We start from the raw sequence: 18,428 nt of genomic DNA, 5'->3' as shown, positions 1-18,428 counted from the left end.
AGAGATCAGAAGCTCCAGCGACCACCCCTGGCAAAAAATGGAAGTGAGCTGTGTACCATGATAGCAGATGTATATATACACAGCCTTGGAAGAGCCACTCTAGGGGCTCTACAGCTAACCAGATGGGTACAACTAGGGAAATTCTGATGGTGGTGAATGCAACACATGCACACACATGTATTGGAATGCACATGAGCAATCACTCCAGTGCTATTTCTGTGGATTCCTCATCAGTTTGAGGAGAGGCATAAAGCCAGGGACAAGGAGCCCCACGCCTGCCATCTGGATCCTGACCCTGAGGCTTGGGGCTCACCGCCATACCTCAGCAGGGTAAGGGGCGCAGAGCCCAAGCCGTTGCAGACCAGATCAGGCAAGCTAGGGACAGATCCAGACCACTGGCTCTGCTGGAGGGGCGGGAGAACAAGAAGCAGCTTGGTGCAGTGCCGCTGTTGCTGTTCCCCCAGCCAGGAAAAGGGGAGCGAGCAAGCAGCAGCAGCCTCAGCAGTGCTACCCGAAGGCTTCATCCCACTGCTCCCATTGTCCAGGATTCCAGACAATTAGAACGGTGGAGGTTGGTACCTGGGAGTGGAGGGAGGGGGAGCAAAGCCATGGGCATCTGGGGGTAAACCAGGACAGTGCACCCCAATCACCCAGACCTGGCACTCCCTCACCACTCCTGCCCCACACCCTCATATCCCAACACCCAAACCCCACCCTGCTCTTTTCCCCTCCCACCCAGACCCCCTAACCACAGCTCGCTCCTGCACCCTCCCTCCCACCCAGATCCCCCAATTCCTAGCATGGTCCTGCACCCTACATCCCACCCAGACCTCAGTTTACCCCCCTCCCCCGACAGTCAGGGACCACATCAGTGAAGGCTTTTCAGTTGTGTGGCCCCCAACTGATTTGTTTACAGGTCAGTGTCCCCAAACAGGAAAATGGCTCCCCTCCTCTGCAGTAGGCAGTCATGCCATAGTAGATAAAGCTACCTTGTCATTCTGGATTCATGTCTGGCATTTAAAAGATCATTTTGTACAAAAATTAAAACTATAAACCAAAAGCAGCACATCAACAGCCTATTATTAAGTATCCAAGTGGGCCCAAAACAGAAGAAACAAATGCCTATGAGAAGCAAAAAGAAGGGGATCTAAAAAAGTAAGCTTACACTGCTAACTAAGTTATTTCATTATACATTAAGACCATCGGTACACAAATCCCATTTAATATTTAATAAATTTAATATTTTTAAAGTTAAATGTTGCAGCAATCCTGACTGTCATAAATTAATGGTGTGAAACCCAAGGATGAAAATCTGTCTAAAACTGTTACTGCTGAAGACTTACTGCGTCCTTTGAAAACTACATTTTAGTAGAATCAGAAAAGGCAGAATCACAAACTATAGACATAAGAGACTTTGAATTACCTATTTATGCCAGTGAGGGATGATTCCCTGAAAGTTATCTAGCAGTTCTCAGTCTAATTTTAATCATCTCCCTCATAAGAGCTTACTTCGGTCTTTTCATTATCACTATTCCAAGATCTCCAACTTTTATTTTCTCTTACCTAATTTACCTTACACAAGTGCATTGTAAGGATTAAATAGTTTACATCTGTAACAGCTATAAAGATGTAAAATGGTACTTACCATCTCTTATCTCTTATATTCATAGATTCAAATTCAAACTCAATTTGCTTCCTGAGTGATCTCTTAGCCAGGCTATACATATTTAGGATAGCTGGAGCCACAGTTCCTTACGTCCTCTGGGTCCTTATGCTATTGCCCAAGATGGGGATGGGGAATTCAGTCAAAAGCTGTGACTACCAAGACCACGTGTAATTCAAAATGAACTACCTAAGAATGAGGATATATGCTGACAGTACACAGATATTTATATTTTATGAGACATTTGAAGTATCTTGAACATATAGTAGTTAGATAATAGTTCCTAGATATAAAGATCAGATTCTACCCTGATTATTGTACATCAAATTTGAGAATATATTCAAATTTTGAATTATACTCCTGAATTCCCAACATAAGCAGATGCAGTTTTTACAGATCCACAGAACACACTGAAAGTAACTATCACTTAATCAGTTATTATTTTATATGGTCCCACCACAATTTTTGTATCGCCTTAGCACCTCTGAGACATTAATAAAGATATTCTCAAGCCTGAAGAGGTTTTAATTCTCATTTTAAAGAGAAGGAAGCTGAGTGGCCCAAAGTCACTCATCTTGTGGAATTTGAACTCAGATTTCTTAATTCAACTTCAGTGCCTTAATTACAAGAAATTTCTTTCTTCTTGCAATACAACAATTCTTTCTAATCCCTAGAAATTCACTGGTCTGTATTAAAATCTTTAGAATTCTAATTTGTAAATACTTAAGGCACATTATATTCAATCTATTTAGCATACTTTAGAAAAGAGAGTACCACATAGTAAAGGACAGTTACCTGTTCATAACTGCTATTCTTCGAGATGCATTGCTTGTGTCCATTCCACGATTGATGCATGTGCTTGCCATGTGTACTAGTGCTAGAACAGCAGCAGCTAACAGGGAGTTTGCCTGGGAAAGCATCCAAGAGGAGCTCAGGTGAGTGGCTTTTGAGGGGCTTCGTTGTGAGCTGGTGGGTTGAATATCTGTGTGTCTGAGCATTTGTTTTGCAAAAAGGGGCAGTCTGAAATGGAGTTTGGTGGTTTGATAAGTTTGTAAGGTGTGAATTGGGAGTGCTTTGTTCCAGGTCGGCCTTCAAGGGCTGATTAGATTGGAGGCTAGGCTTTGAGCCAGGCCTAGCCAGCCAGCAGCCTTATAATGCAACCACAGTGAACACCTTTGAGCAGTGAATGGGAGCAGCTAACAGGAGTTTGCCCTGGAGTTCGCTTTGGGAGGGGGTGCCCCATACCTGTTATCCCTTTCTTATAGGTTTGTTTCTAGTGCTGCCTTGAAGGGCACAAGAGACACATCTAGGGGAACTCTCTGAAGAAAAGGGAAAAATGGCTTGTGACATGTCTACTTGAGAAGTCTGCTGTTGTGTCCTGCATGACGTGCCATGTCCGTCTTCCTCCCAGGCAATAGAAAGAATTTTGTATGTCCCAAGGGCAAGCTGGTTGCCATTCTGGAAGAGAAGGTTAGAGGAGCTGAGGTGCAAATATCAACCCTCAGGTCCTTCAGAGGTGGTGAAGACTTTCTGGACAAAAGGCATCACTTAGTACTGCAGAAACAGGAAGCTATTCAAAATAAGGAAGAGAACAGGAAGCATGTTACCTCTGGGAGAAGACAGCCACTTCAGGTCTCTCCAATTCCAGTGGAGTTAAGCAACCGCTTTCAGCCTCTCTGCGCAGGTGATATGGTGGAGATAGCTGGGGCAGATATCTCACAGTGAAAGGATCAGAAGACCCCACATTTTGTAAAGAATGGAATGTCCAGTCTTAAGAAAGCAGGTTTCTATGACCACCACTCTAAGAGAAGACGACAGATGGTGATGGTCGAGGACTCCCCCTACGAGGGACAGAATCATCCACCTGCCATCCAGATCTAGGCTCCTGCGCGGTTACAGAGTCTCTTCCAAAAATCAAACCTGCAGACTATTACCCATTCCTATTTCTCCACGTAGGAACTAATGATACAGTCAAGAGCGACCTTGACGAGATCACTGTGGATTACATAACCCTAGGAAGAAAGATCAAGGAATATGGAGTGTAAGTGGTGTTCTCATCCATCCTCACGGTGGAAGGAAGGGGTCCAGGTAGGGATTGTCAAATTGCCGAGGTAAATGCATGGTTGCATAGTTGGTGTCGCAGAGAAGGATTTGGTTTCTTCAACCATGGGATTCTGTTTCGTGAACAAGGATTGCTAGGAAGAAATGGGATCCATCTAACCAAGACAGGAAAGAGCATCTTTACGGAAAGGCTTGCATACCTAGTGAACTGGTGAGCAGGATGAGAGCTGCGTCAGTGAGTGGGGGGGAAGACACCTCTCCACCACCCAGCATATTTGAATATCTGGCAAACTCCCAGTCCTGGGGGTGCCAGATATGAAAGAGTTTACTGTATGTTGTAGTGGTTGAAAAGGTGCTTCAAAGGAAGTAACATGGTAACTGAGGGAAAGTATGAAAAGATTCTACACTGCGTAGAGAGGTGCTTAACCTAGGCTCACTGGGGGACAGTGACACAAGCCCTGAGGTAAATGAGGAAGGAGTAGGGAACAACTAAGTAGGATTCTTGGGTGAAGTGGAGAAAGTGGGCCAATCACCCACTTCTCTAAGGTGCTTGTACACAAATGCAAGTAGCCTGGGAAACAAACTGGAAGAACTACAGGCCCTAGCACAGCCAAAGAATGAGGCGGTTAGAATAACAGAGACTTGGTGGGATGATTTGCATAACTGGAGCATGGTCATGGAAGGGTATGCAGGGGAGAAAAGAAGTAGGAGTTGTGTTCTACGTGAGGGAGCAGTATGATTGCTCAGAGCTCCAGTATAAAGAGGGAGAAAAGCCACTTGACTGTCTTTGGGTTAAGCTTAAAGGTGGAAGAAACAGAAATGATGTTATAGTTGGTGTCTGCTACAGACCGCCAGATCAGGGAGATGAAATAGATGAGGATTTCTTCAGACAGCTAAGAGAAGCTTCCAAGTCACAGGCCCTGGTTCTCGTGGGAGACTTTAACCACCCAGACATTTTTTGGGAGGCCAATACAGCAGCATATAGACAATCCAGGAAGTTTTTGGAGAACGTTGGGGATAACTTCTTGGTACAAGTGCTGAAGGAACCAGGGGCTGTGCACAACTTGACCTGCTGCTCACAAACAAGAAAAAAATACTAGGAGAAACAGCAGTGGGAGGCAACCTGGGCTGCAGTGACCATGAGATGGTAGATTTCAGGATCCTGACAAAAGGAAGAAAGGTGAGCAGTAAAATACAGACCCTTGATTTCAAAAGAGCAGATTTTGACTCCCTGAGAAAACTGATGGGCAGGATCCCTTCAGAAATGAAGATGAGGGGGAAAAGAGTTCAGGAGAACTGGCGGTATTTTGAAGAAGTCGTACTGAAGGCACAGGAGCAAACCATCCTGCTGCATAGTAAGAAATGTAAATACAGTAGGCAACCAGCTTGGCTTAACTGGGAAATCCTTGGTCAGCTTAAATTCAAAAAGGATGTGTATAAGTAGTAGAAACATGGACAGATGACTAAGGAGGAGTATAAATGGCTGGACAATGCCAGGCAATAATCACGAAACCAAAAGCACAATTGGAACTGCAGCTGGCAAGGTATGTGAAGGCTAACAAGGATAGTTTCTTCAGGCATGTTAACAATAAGAGGATTATCAGGGAAGGTGTGGGGCCATTACTGGATGAGAGGGGTAACCTAGTGACAGATGACGTAAGAGCAGCTAAAGTACTCAATGCTTTTTTCACCCCAGTGTTCATAGACAAGGACAGCTCCCACACTATGCTGCTAGACGATGAAGTATGGGAAGGGGGAGGGCAGCCCTCTGTGGGGAAAGGAGCAAGTTAAGAGCTACTTAGAAAAGCTAGACATACACAAATCCATGGGCCTGGATTTAATGTACCCAAGGGTACTGAAGGAATTGGCAGACATAATTGCCAAGCCATTGGTCATTATCTACAAAGGTTCTTGGAAATCAGGAGAGATCCCGGATATTTGGAAAAAGGCAAATGTGCCCATCTTTAAAAAAGAAAAGAAGGACAATCCAGAGAACTATAAACCAGACAGTCTTACTTCCGTACCTGGGAAAATAATGGAGGGGAACCTCAAGGAATCCATTTTGGAGCACTTGGAAGAGGGGAAAGTGATCAAAAGTAGTCAACATGGATTCACCAAAGGCAAGTCATGTCTGACAAATCTGATTAGCTTTTATGATGAGGTAACAGGCTCTGTGGACACGGGGAAGTCAGTGGATGTGATGAACCTTGACTTCAGTAAAGCTTTTGATAACTGTCTCCTACAACATTCTTGCCCATAAATTAAGGAAGTACAGATTGGACACATGGACTATACGATGGATAGAAAGCTGGCTTGACAGTTGGGCCCAACGGGTAGTGGTCAATGGCTCAACATCTGGATGGTGGTCAGTTTTAAGTGGAGTGCCACAAGGCTTGGTTCTGGGGCTGGTATTGTTCAACATCTTTATTAATAACCTGTATGAGGGACTGGATTGCAACTTCAGCAAGTTTGCGAATGATACCAAGCTAGGGGGAGAGGTAGATATGTTGGAGGATAGAGATAGGATCCAGAGTGACCTGGATAAATTGGAGGATTGGGCCAAAAGAAATCTGTTGTGGTTCAACAAGGAGAACTGTAGAATCCTGCGCTTGAGATGAAAGAATCCCAAGCATTGTTGTAGGCTGGGGACTGACTGGCTGAGCAGCAGTACAGCAGAAAGCAACCTAGGAATTATAGTGGATGAAAGGCTGGATATGAGTAAACAGTGTGCCCTTGTAGCCAAGAAGGCTAATGGCATATTGGGGTGCATTAGGAGGAGCATTTCAAGAAGATCTAGAGAAGTTGTTGTTCCCCTCTATTCAGCACCGGTGAGGCCACATCTAGAGTACTGCATCCAGTTTAGGCCCCCAATATAGAAAGGATGTGGATATGCTGGAGCAGGTTCAGTGGAGGGCAACAAAAACGATGAAGGGGCTTCTACAAAGTATCAGCAGATACTATGCATCTCAAACTTACCTGAATAATCTGGAAAAATTCCTATATATAAAGGAAGGACATTAAACATTTTTGTGTAAGGCAGAACTCACTCAAGGCATGGTTCTAAAAATACTGCATCTTACTTAAATTTTCAAGAAAACATACCACAACTGGAAGAACTCGAGTGGGTTGAGAATTCAGAAAAAAAAACATTGCTTGGCAATAGGATGTTACTTAATATATTGACAAACATCCACTCGTTATCTTACTAGTATGTGATCTAAAGTCAAAGCACTGCTCTTTAAAAGGGACTACGTATTTTAAACCATGCCTTATGATAGAAAAGACCTGCTTCCTGTGTACAGTGAAATTCTTGGTTCCCAGCAAAAAGATGCCATTATCTGGAAGTTACCAATAAGGACAAGGCAAGATTGAGGGACTAGACTATTTGTCTGGAATGGGAAGCGCTGATTAAATGAAAGGAGAATTTCAAGTTCTCTATATTTGACACTGCATTGAATATTTTTACTCATACATATTCTTGAAAATGACTAAGAATACCCATTTAAAATTGTCTTTAAAAACATAGCATACACAAAGTTGGGAAAAATTATTATTATTAACATTTCTGACTTAAATATTTCCACATAACAAAAGTGTTGTTTTTTATGTCACCAGCTATATTATTGTACACATATGCCAAGAGTTAACAATAGAATTAAGAGATTCCCTATCAAAAACAACAGTGATTTTTTTCTTTCGGAATCTGAAATGACTTGGTCTTATAGACAAAGTATAGACAGTATTTACCAAAAAGAAGGTGGGAAAAAGGGGAAGAGAGGGTTTGGATCCGAGAGCAAATCAAAATTATTTTTGAAAAGTTTAAAATAAACCAACTCTATTTTACATTGCAATTAATCCAATATTGATCTAGAAGTATCCATATGAACTTAAAAACTTGATGAAATATTGCAATTGGGATTACTAATTTACAAAATATACTGAACAGCCACATAGAGGCCCATATATTTTTATATACATATGTACATATATCTATCTATCTATCTATATATATATATATATACATACACACACAACATATAAATAAATTCAAAACATGAAGTAAAAGTAAGCAAAGAGCTTTCTGTCTTTGGAATGTCTAAAACATGACTTAAGTTTTATTCCAGTGTTTCTCTGTTACGAATGCACTTCGCAAGTGGCACCTTTCAGAGCAGTATTAAGGCTATATCTACACATACAGCGGTAAGTAGAGTAAAGGCACTACACATGTAGCCACACACCATAATGAAAGGCAGATGTTATCCACACTTGTCATTAAGTTGAATAGCTACATAATGCTGTGGGCAGGCAGCAAGAAAAAGGCCCTGGCAGCGGAGAGGCAGTGGGACACTACACTGTAGAAATTAGCAACACAGACTTGAGGCCCTATTCGGATGCACACAGTGCTGTTCTCTACATACACCCTGGGGACTGAGAGGTATAGGACACTCTACCTCTTAAGACCTGCCTCACCATCTACATTGCTATTTATACCCACACTAGCTGGGGGAAGCAGTGTCTGTACTCTACACACTGCCGTAGCTGTAGCTGTACCTTAAGTTAACTAGGTAGTTTTACTGAAATAATTTAAAAAACCCAACACACGCAAAACAACAAAAACAGTAAAAATGCCTTCAGAATTGATGCATGAGCAAATGATGATGATTTTCTAGATTTGGAACTACAAATGTCTATTGTACAGATTACTGTTGTGTTAACTGAGGTGATCTGTACTGCAGCTTACTTCCAGCCTGTTATTAAAATTTATAATGTTAGGTTACCTCCCAGCATTAGTATATGGCTTGTGCTTTCCACAAATCTGCCTGACGATCCTTAAAGCAAACTTAAAACAGGAAGTATTTAATCAGTTTCATCTCTTTTTGTCTGGATTTTCTTTGAATATTTATTGCTGAGCTTGACGACTCAGACATTTTGATAGAAAAAATAATGACTGTCTCTACAACTGGAATGGAAACAGCCTGGTCACTTCTCAAGAGACTAGCTACATAAATGCCTTTTGATGCAAGGGCAATTCAATTTCCAAAATTCCTCAAAAGAAACTCAGAACAGAACTTCAACTTCTCACTGTGCATTCTAAAAATTGATTCTGTACGGCATGCATCTCTTTTGTAACACTCTTCTAATCTCAAGTATTTTTTCCTATACATTAAAAATAAAAAAGTAAATGACAATTTTCATGGTTTTCCCATGAAGTTATTTTTTCGTCGTCTTTACTAATACAAGGGAATCGCTCTTTCCTGATATGAAGTTCCAGTAAATTGTTTGACTAGATATAGCGGCTGTGGATTAGAAGATGAAACTGCATGTCGTATTACCTGAGTTCACTGATCTGTAGACCTCTTAACACAGAGTAATTGGTGTATTTTCAATATATTCCTACAAGTTTACAAAAAACAATGATTCTTTAAGTACTTTCTGTAACAATTAAAAAACTATCATATATTATTCTATTGTTACTATTTTCAATGCTTGACGCATCAATTGTAAAATCCATATGATTACATTTTTTTTCAAAATGTATGTTGAGAAATTCACGTCCTGAAAGCAAAGCTTTGAAATGAGGTGTCATCGAAAAACATTGCTTATACTCTGCCATTCACTTGAAGATTCTTGAACAACCTCTTCTAAATTCAAAGTACGATTAATATCTTCTCCTTCTTGTTCTTGATGACTGGCAGATTCTTGTACAGTGCCTATTGTAGTGTGACAGAGAAAGAATATATTACTATGATTAATACAAACAACAAGACCACTGCAAATACTAAAAACAAGCAATGAGGAAGATGTACAAATTATTTTGATTCATAAATCAGAACATCTTAAAGAAAAAAAATAGTTGAAGTGAGTAGTGCATTTCACTAGAACTGGGTAATACCAATTATGCAAAACCGTATATAGTCTGCATTCTCTGTTTTAGACTCTCCCTCCTCTAAACTACAGAGCCACAGGGATATCGAAGCCACTACCCTCTGTTTCAGTGAATGTGGTTTAGTGTTTTTTGCATTAAGTTATTTATTCCTTCATTGATATACCCCAGTTATTTCCAGATTGGTGAGGAGCTAGTCTACAGAAACTAAGCCACTCTGCACTGGACAGGGAAAGACAGAAGGAAATAAAATGAGAGGCATCAGACACCAATGGGTGCTGAGCCTACGGTTATTGATGATGATGATGATGATATTCCATCCCTAAATACTACACACCCTACACTTCCGTGTAATTAACTCTTCTGTACTTTTCTGGCACAGAATTTGATTGTGTGTTTAACATTATTACACATCGTGTCACCTACCAACATAACCATGAGCTCGTTTCATATGGAGTTTCATATTGCTCTTCTGTGTAAAACCCATTGCACAGTAATCACATTTATAAGGCCTCTCTCCTGTGTGCTTTTTCATATGCACTTGAAGGGCACTCTTCTGGTTAAAAGCTTTATCACACAACGTACACTGAAATGGACGTTCCCCTGCACAACAGAAAAACACACATGGCAACTGTTCAGGTAACAAAACTACATAGGACAGAATATACTAAATAGATTTTGCAAGCTTGACAAATTTTGAATTTTAGAATACAAGGTGATAAAAAGCTTACCTTTTTGGGTTTCTTCAGGAACATCTTTATTTTTAAATAACTACTCCACTTTGTTTCAGTAATTTAAATCAAGCCATTTTATTAATTTCTAACAAACTGAGCTACACAGAATTCTCAGAGTTCAAAACCGTGCCATTAAAAATAATTTACTGTGATCAATAAAATAATAAATGAGACCAACAGCCTCTGTGCCAAGAGGTGAAAGATCACCATACAAGGATTATAAAAGCAAATAAACTTCCTTAATTCACTAGACTTGTTTTTTTACATATGACGATAAACTTAATTGGAGTAGAACATATTCATTTCTAAACAAATTTCATTAACTGAAACAGACCATTATTTAGATGGTAGCTTTATATATTTCATTGTTTTATATTATATATAAAATATAGAACAATACTCTCTCTGCTATAGTCAAGGTTAAGGGTATTTCTATCAACCAGATATCATTAACAGTTTATGAAGCACCTTTTAATTATACAAATGTATTCTTCTTATTAAAGAGTGCAATCAAAGAAAAACAAATGATGTCTCTAGTCAGTTTCTGTTGCAGCTTCACTCAGTCACTAATGTGTAAGAGCGGATAAAACCAGTGATGTTAAAATGCTTATTTTAAATTTAAATCAGCTGCTTTACATAAACTGAATTATTCAGTATTTAAATTAGTCATTTTTAAAATACCTATTTCAAATTACAAAATTTATTAAAGCTTAAACTCACTATAATCTAATCTAGTAAAACCTTTAAATTAAATTTGAAAAAAAAATTCACCTCCCTGATTTAACACATTTGGTTCAAACTGCAAAACACGTTTGGATAAATGTTGTTTTCATATGTATTTTTTTCATATTTAAAGTAGTTTTAGCTAAATAATAAAAACGCCATTTTAAAATTCTGGCTTTGTTAATTTTCAATTGAATTTTAACATGTATCCAAGCAGATGTTGATAAAAATCAAATAAATTAAATTACAAAGAAACTGAGAAATGTATAATTAGCCATTTTCTAATGTAATACAAAACATAAAAAAACTGTATAAATGTATGTTAAGATATATAACTGCTTAAATAGAGTATATCCTCCCATCAAACAAAAAGTGGTACCAAATTTATTAAAAAGGATGTATTTCATTGTAAAGCAACGTATTTTAATGATTCTCAATCAATGGGAAATTTTCTTTAGGAGGATAACAAATATACAATGCAAAACAAAAATGAATTGTTTAAATCAAAATTTTGGGCTCACTGGTAATATCACATATTCAAAATTACAAAGAAAAACTTCTCTCTCCTCTCTGCAACCCCTCACTTACATTATATTCACTATATTGGAGCAGCTATTGCCACACCAGCATTATGTTTCCAAAACTTCACGATATATCATTACATACCATTTTACTTTAAATTTAGTTGTGATCAAATATCCTCATTTGGATCCTAAAATGTTATCAAAGTAGGTGGCTAGGGATAAAATGTCTATTTAATGAATTCATTGCAAATCATTGACCTTCTTTGCTATCTTGCACCTACTCATGCCAATTCTGCAGTCCTCTTTCAAGCTAGTTTACCAGTAAAGTCAAGGGTGGGTTTATTTTGTTTTGTTTCATGGTGCATGGGCTACTTTCCCAGGCTGCTCACAGGGGGGTGATAGCATACTATTGATCCTGGCCTGGAGGACTACTCAGATGAAGAGGGATACTGGTACAAATAACTTCATTCAATCCCCAGGAACATTGCATGTTGCCTGCCTGTACCCCAGGAGAGTTACCACCCAACTATGGTAGGAACAAGCTAGCTCTGCTCAGGACTTTACTCAGTAAATCAGCATAATTGTGAACATAACAGATTTCTCTCTTAACCTCTGTAATCCTGTAATGGTGCAGCTTTGTAGGGAGTTGAATTCTCATGTGTCTAATCTCAGACTGCCTCCAGCTAGCCTTACTTACACTTTAATACAAAGCCAGCCTGTGGAGTAAGAAAGGGGCACAGAAAGAGACAGACAGAGATTGTTCCCCACTCTTTAGACCCTGCGCCTCTTTCCCTTGCAAAGATAGGGGTTATGGCTGGGGATCAAAAGGCACAATTCCCCACCCCCTTCCTCCCCCGCCCTTGAAATACGAGTCCCTCTCCTAAGCAGAGAGATTTCTCCTTAGGCTCATAACACTTATTACACTTCGGCCTGAGAGTTTCCTCGGCTTTTTTGTATGTGCACACATCTGGGGGCAAGGAAGAAGGAGGCAAGCTTGATACAGATCATAGAACGCCCCTATGTCAGAGAAAATCCCCAGTGCACATTCCCTCAATGGGAGAAGGAATTCAATCCTGGGACTGCTCTCCACTTGTTATGAACAATATTAATTGCTACTTTGCACAAGTAATGCTTGCTTTTGCTTTTGGAGGCACGTGTCTCTGGGTTTGCAAGACTTACCTCTGAATAACACGATACTCCCTTAAGTCACAGAGATTTCTACTCCAAGTATACATGGATTTCCACTAGGTGAACCAACCACATTTCAGCTTGCAAGTGAAATTGTAGCTAAAAGTTATTTAGAAATCTAACTACTAAGACTATAAAAAAGGTCAACAAACTAAAATAGAACAAGAAGCCCAAAGTTCTCTTTTATTTTTGGATATCAAGAAATATCAGACGTAAAACCTTTTTGCCTGATAACACCCAGGGACCTTTTCTATTGGTTCCAACTGACACATTAATCAACACTGTCACTTCTTACTCACTCATGAGAGAGATTCATGAAGAAGTATGGAGAAGGAAAAGGTAGTGTAACATGGGCCGTACCTACACTAGCCAAAAACTTCAAAATGGCCATCCAAATGGCCATTTCAAAGTTTACTAATGAAGCACTGAAATACATATTCAGCACCTCATTAGCATGCAGGTGGCCACAGCACTTCAAAATTGATGCGGCTCGCCGCCGCACGGCTCTTCCAGATGGGGCTCCTTTTCAAAAGGACTCCGCCTACTTCGAAGTCCCCTTATTCCTATGAGCAGATGGGAATAAGGGGACTTTAAAGTAGGCGGGGTCCTTTCGAAAAGGAGCCCCGTCTGGACGAGCCGCGTGACAGCGAGCCGCATCAATTTTGAAGTGCTGCAGCCACCCGCATGCCAATGAGGCGCTGAATATGTATTTCAGCGCTTCATTAGTAAACTTCGAAATGGCCATTTCGAAGTTTTTGGCTAGTGCAGACGTAGCCTCGGAGCGTGAAAGTGAATGGAATAACTTCATTAATTCCAAACTCTACTTATCCGAGACAATTTAAGCCCATGTCCTTCAAAAAGGGATTAAACCAATTCAAAAGTAACTGAAGGAACGAGTAAGTCTAGAGAGTAAAACTCAAGGTTCTTATTAACTGGTTTTGTGTAAAATGGTCTAATTTAGGCATTGCAAAGTAAAAACTTGAAATAAAAAGTATAACATCGCAATATACTATCAACCATTTGGCCAGGGTGGTGAGTGACTATGAAATGCTCAAGGAGACTAGAGACACAACAAAAACAGGAAACCCAATAACAACGGGGGATTTCAACTATTTGCATGCTGACTAGGTATATAACTTTGTCTACACTACAGCATAAAGTTGATTTTAAGGCACTTAGCTCCATTTTACAATTTGATTGTCTTCATTGCAAAATACATTAGGTCAATTTTAAGGGGCACTAAGGTTGACATGCTCACCTCAACCTTCCAATGAGGCGTAATACCAAGTTTAATTTAAAAGGTCAAATTAATGCTAATGTGAAAACAGTGCTACTTTAAATCGATTTTATCAGTCTCCAAAGGTATCCCACAATGTCCCGAATGTGTCCATTCTGGCTGCTTTCGTCTCCACTGCCCTCCAAGTGTGCAGGAAGTAGGAAACAGGAAGCCCAGAAATTGGAATTCATTTTCTTTCGGGACAATGTGGCTATTGCATCTAGCCATGAAAAAGAGCCCCAGCATGCAGCCATCAGGAAAGCCAGGATCTCAGTTGGCAGGCTAGCTCCCACCTCATGACAAAATATGGAGGCTTAACTGTGGAGACTAGACAGCGGCATGTCCTGCCCTGTGCGGGGTGAAGGCTTCTTCCCTGCAAGAAACTTGTTTTCTCTGTGAAACATCTTCTGGGGCTCATTCTTAGAAGCTTCAACCTCTGGAATTTATACCAGGCCACAGAAATTTTTATGGGGCTGCCCCCCCCGCCCCCGCAGTGCACAACTGATTGAACCATGTCAACAGGTCACTCAACAGTCCCCAGGCTGCAGATATTTTCAGGGACTGCCCCCCACCCCACCCCCCTGCACCCAAGGCAATACATGCCGGGGTTGGGGCTGGCCCCGTGCTGCAGATATTTTCGGGGGCTTGTTCCTTCAACACACCACACACAAGTCCTCTCCCCTCTCAAACTGTGTGGCTTAAGGGAACATTTCCTATGAAGGAGTGGAGCTTGTGAGCTCTCTCTTTACTAGAAGAGAAAAGGGAATCACTTCCTTCTTTCCTCAACTTTTTTTTTTTTAAATCTTCTAATACTTCCTTAAATTTTCCTTCTCTTCTTGAGCCATTACTACTTCTGATGGGGTAATGGTTCCTTCCAGTGGTCACTAGATACCAACAGCCTCTGGGAGTCTTTTCATCTGTTTAGTCTTGGGGATTCACAGTGAGTCTGGAGCAAATACTTGTAATTGTCTCCCTACCTCATGTTGGAGACATTAGTGCAATGGCCTCCCTAGAGCATTCCTCACTTCTGTGTGGGGAGGACTCTCAGGTTTCCCTCTCTCTCAACTTCAAACCTCGCTCCTTCAGCCATATACACCACCACTTTTGCACTGTATCTTTTTTCTTTGTAAATAACATGAAGTCTTTCCCTGGTCTCACGGAGCCAATTTGTTCCACTTGGATGTCATGGGCTTCAGAAGCTGAAGCCCACCTGTTTGGTGTTTGTTCATGGCAGTGGGGGGCTAGCTGAGCAACTGTTGACGTGGCAGAGTTGGCTGGGTGTTCCAGAACACATTTGCTAAGGTTACTTTTTAAAGGGAAAGAATGAGGCACAGTCCCAGCAGTGACTGCTTAGAAATGCAACTGCCATATCCTAGGTCATCACAGAGCACCATTTCTAGACACCATTAAAGACTAGTGCTTGGAGTAACTAGTCTTGGAACTCACAAGAGGACAAGTTTTTATTTAGTCCTAAATGGAGCACAGGATCTGGTCTAAAGGGTGAATATAGCAGAACCAGTTGGTAACAGTGACCATAATGTAATTAAATTTAACAACTGGATGGCAGAAAGAGGCAATAAATAAATAAATAAATAAATAAAATCCCCCACACTAGTAGAATTGAACTTCAAAAAGGAGCCAGTTAAGTAGAGGAGCAGAAACGAGAGTTTAAATGCCTGCATGCTGCATGGAAAAAAAAAAAAAAGACTGTAAATACAGAGCAAACTGAACATATAACCCAAATAAAAACAACAAGAATATGATGACCAAAACAATACCAACTTGGCTAAAACAGCAGAGTAAAACAGGAGTTGGAAACAATAAAGGTATTCTTTAAAAACATCAGAGGAAAATAGAAAGAAGTATCAATTGCAGCCCATCAAGTGTGAAAGTATAATTTGGCAAAGAACTTGAAAAGCTCATAGCAAAACAAAGTTTTTAAAGTGCATCAGTTGCAGGAAGGCTACCAATGACCAGTGGAGCCACTGTACAATTCTGGTGCTAAAGGAGTACTCAAGAAAGACCAGCTCATTGTGGAGAAACTAAGGCTCTGTCTACACGAGCCGCCCCCTTTCGGAAGGGGCATGTTAATGAGGGATTTTGAAAGATGCTAATGAGACGCTGCCACGAATATGCAGCTCTTCATTAGCATAATGGCTACTGCGGTGATTCAAAAGTGCTGCTTTTGAATCACGTGCCGCCCACGTAGCTGGGGGCCTTTTGAAACAACCCCCCCCCCAGTCTTTGAAAGCCCCTTCTTCCCAAAACAAATGGGAAGGAAGGACTTTCGATGTCCTAAGGGTCGATTTGAAAGGCTCCTGCCTCCACAGGGGGTGTGCTATTCGAAAGCAGTACTGCAGCTGCCACTATGCTAATGAGCCATTGCATATTCATGGCAGTGCCTCATTAGCATCTTTTGAACTCCCTCATTAACATGCCCCTTCAAAAAGGCAGGGGCTTGTGTAGACACAGCCTAAATAAATTCTTTCCTTCAGTCTTCATTACAAAGGATCTGAAAGAGATTCCCACATTGCACCCACTCTTTCTAAGAGACAAATGTGAGAAAGAAACCCACTCTGAGGTGTCAGTGTGTGTTTTGGAATAAACTGGTAACTCTAACAATAATAAGTCACTAGAACCAGATGTAATCCCCAAAAATGTTGAAAGAACTCAGGAAATCTTCAGTGTTGTAATTATGGAATAAAACCTATTGTTTAAATCAGCCTTTGTTCCAGATGTCTGGAGGATTACTCACATAATGCCAATTCTAGCAATTACAGGTGGGTAAGCCTAACTTCAGTGCCAAGGAAACAGGTTGGAAAGCACAGAATTATGAGCCATACGGATGAGTCAACAGGGAAATAAAGTCTCACCTATCTTCATAATTATTTGAAAGGATCAACAAGCATGTGGACAATGGTAATTCAGTTGATATAGTGTACTTTTACTTTTTACTAAGGTCCTTCACCAAAGATTTTCAAGCAAAATAAGCAGTCATGGGATAAGAGGAAGCTCTTTTCAAGAATCAGTACTTGATGTGGCAAGGCTCCTTCGCTTACTCAGTGGGTTCTGTGCTTCCTCCAAGCAGTATGCTGGGGGAATCTTCTCTTCCTGGGAATTTCCCCATGTCTCTTTGTTCACCTCCTCTGTCTTGTTTATGCAGGGGTTTCTCCCAACCTTCAAGGTTAGACTCAGATAGCCCTTCCATGGCTGGAGCTATAAGCTAAACACCAGATTCAATTTCTTCCCTCTGGATGGCCCTCCTTCCTCAAACTTCCAGACTCAAAAAGGGTTGTTCGCCCTGCGGGGTAGGTACTCCCCACTCCTTGCTTCTGTGTCCATTTAATCCAGTATCCTATCTTCCAATAATGAACAGTGCCAGATGCTTCAGAGAGAATGAACAAGACAGGGCACTTACAGTGATCAATTTCCTGTTGTCCACTCCCAGATTCTAGCAGTCAGAGATTTAGGGACATCTGGCGCATGGGTTATGTTCTTTATCATCTTGGCTCCATGAATTTATCTAATTCATTTTTGAATGCCTGTTTAATTTTGACCTTCATGACACTGCCTGGCAATTAGTTCCACATGCTGACTATACATTTTGTGAACGAGTACTTCCTTTATGTTATTTCATTGTATGTTCCCAAGTGGATGTTATGTGAACGGATAAATACTATTTCCCTAAACATCTTCTACATACCATTCATTATTTAAAGATTTCTATCATATCTGCCCTTAGTTGTCTCTCTGCTGAGCTGAACAATCAGTCTTTTTCATGCCTCCTCCTATGAAAGTTGTTCCATTCGGCTAAATGTTTTTGTTGCCCTTCTGCACAACTTTTCCTATTCTAGTACACAGTCTTCGAGATGGGGTAACCAGAACTGCATACCATTTTCAAGATGTGGGGATACCATGGATTTATATAGTAGAATGTTATTTTCTATCACTTCACCTACCTTTGCTTAATGGTTCATGATGTTTTGTTCGCATCTTATTTGCAGCTGCACAATGAGCAGGCATTTTCAGAGAATTATACATGACTGTGAAGTCTCTTTCTTGAATGGTAACAGCTAATTTAGACTCCCCTCTGTTTGTTTGCATAGCTGGGATTATTCCAGTGTGTATTACTTTGACTTTGTCAAAAATTAATTTTATCTACTTTACTTCCTAGTCATGCAACATAATGAGATCTCTTTCTAACTCTTCACAGTCACCTTTGAACTTAACTGTCTTGAGCAAACTAGCCACTGAAATTTACCTCTTTTTCAGATCATTTATGAATATATTGGACAGCACAAATCCCAGTAGAGATCTTTGAGGAACCCCACTATTTACTTCTTTTCATTTTCAAAACTGGCCCAGACTCAGGCCA

At 40.5% G+C, this 18,428-nt stretch overlaps 1 protein-coding gene across 3 annotated transcripts in view; it reads right to left on the bottom strand.

Moving 5' to 3' along the window:
* Window positions 1-7,176: 7,176 nt before the first annotated feature.
* ZNF236 (zinc finger protein 236) overlaps window positions 7,177-18,428 on the bottom strand; it is a 178,311-nt gene continuing 167,059 nt past the window's right edge. For all 3 annotated transcript variants that reach the window (XM_074987533.1, XM_074987534.1, XM_074987535.1), the window contains exons 32-33: window positions 10,035-10,211; window positions 7,177-9,435 (exon numbers count right to left, since the gene is read on the bottom strand). In XM_074987533.1, the coding sequence (XP_074843634.1) occupies window positions 9,308-9,435; window positions 10,035-10,211 (305 nt within the window). In that variant the 3' untranslated portion in view covers window positions 7,177-9,307. The remainder of the gene's footprint in view (window positions 9,436-10,034; window positions 10,212-18,428) is intronic.

The sequence above is a fragment of the Carettochelys insculpta genome, chromosome 2 (assembly GCF_033958435.1).
Source record: "Carettochelys insculpta isolate YL-2023 chromosome 2, ASM3395843v1, whole genome shotgun sequence".
NCBI classification, from domain to species: Eukaryota; Metazoa; Chordata; order Testudines; family Carettochelyidae; genus Carettochelys; species Carettochelys insculpta.
This window is presented reverse-complemented; position numbering and strand designations above follow the sequence as displayed.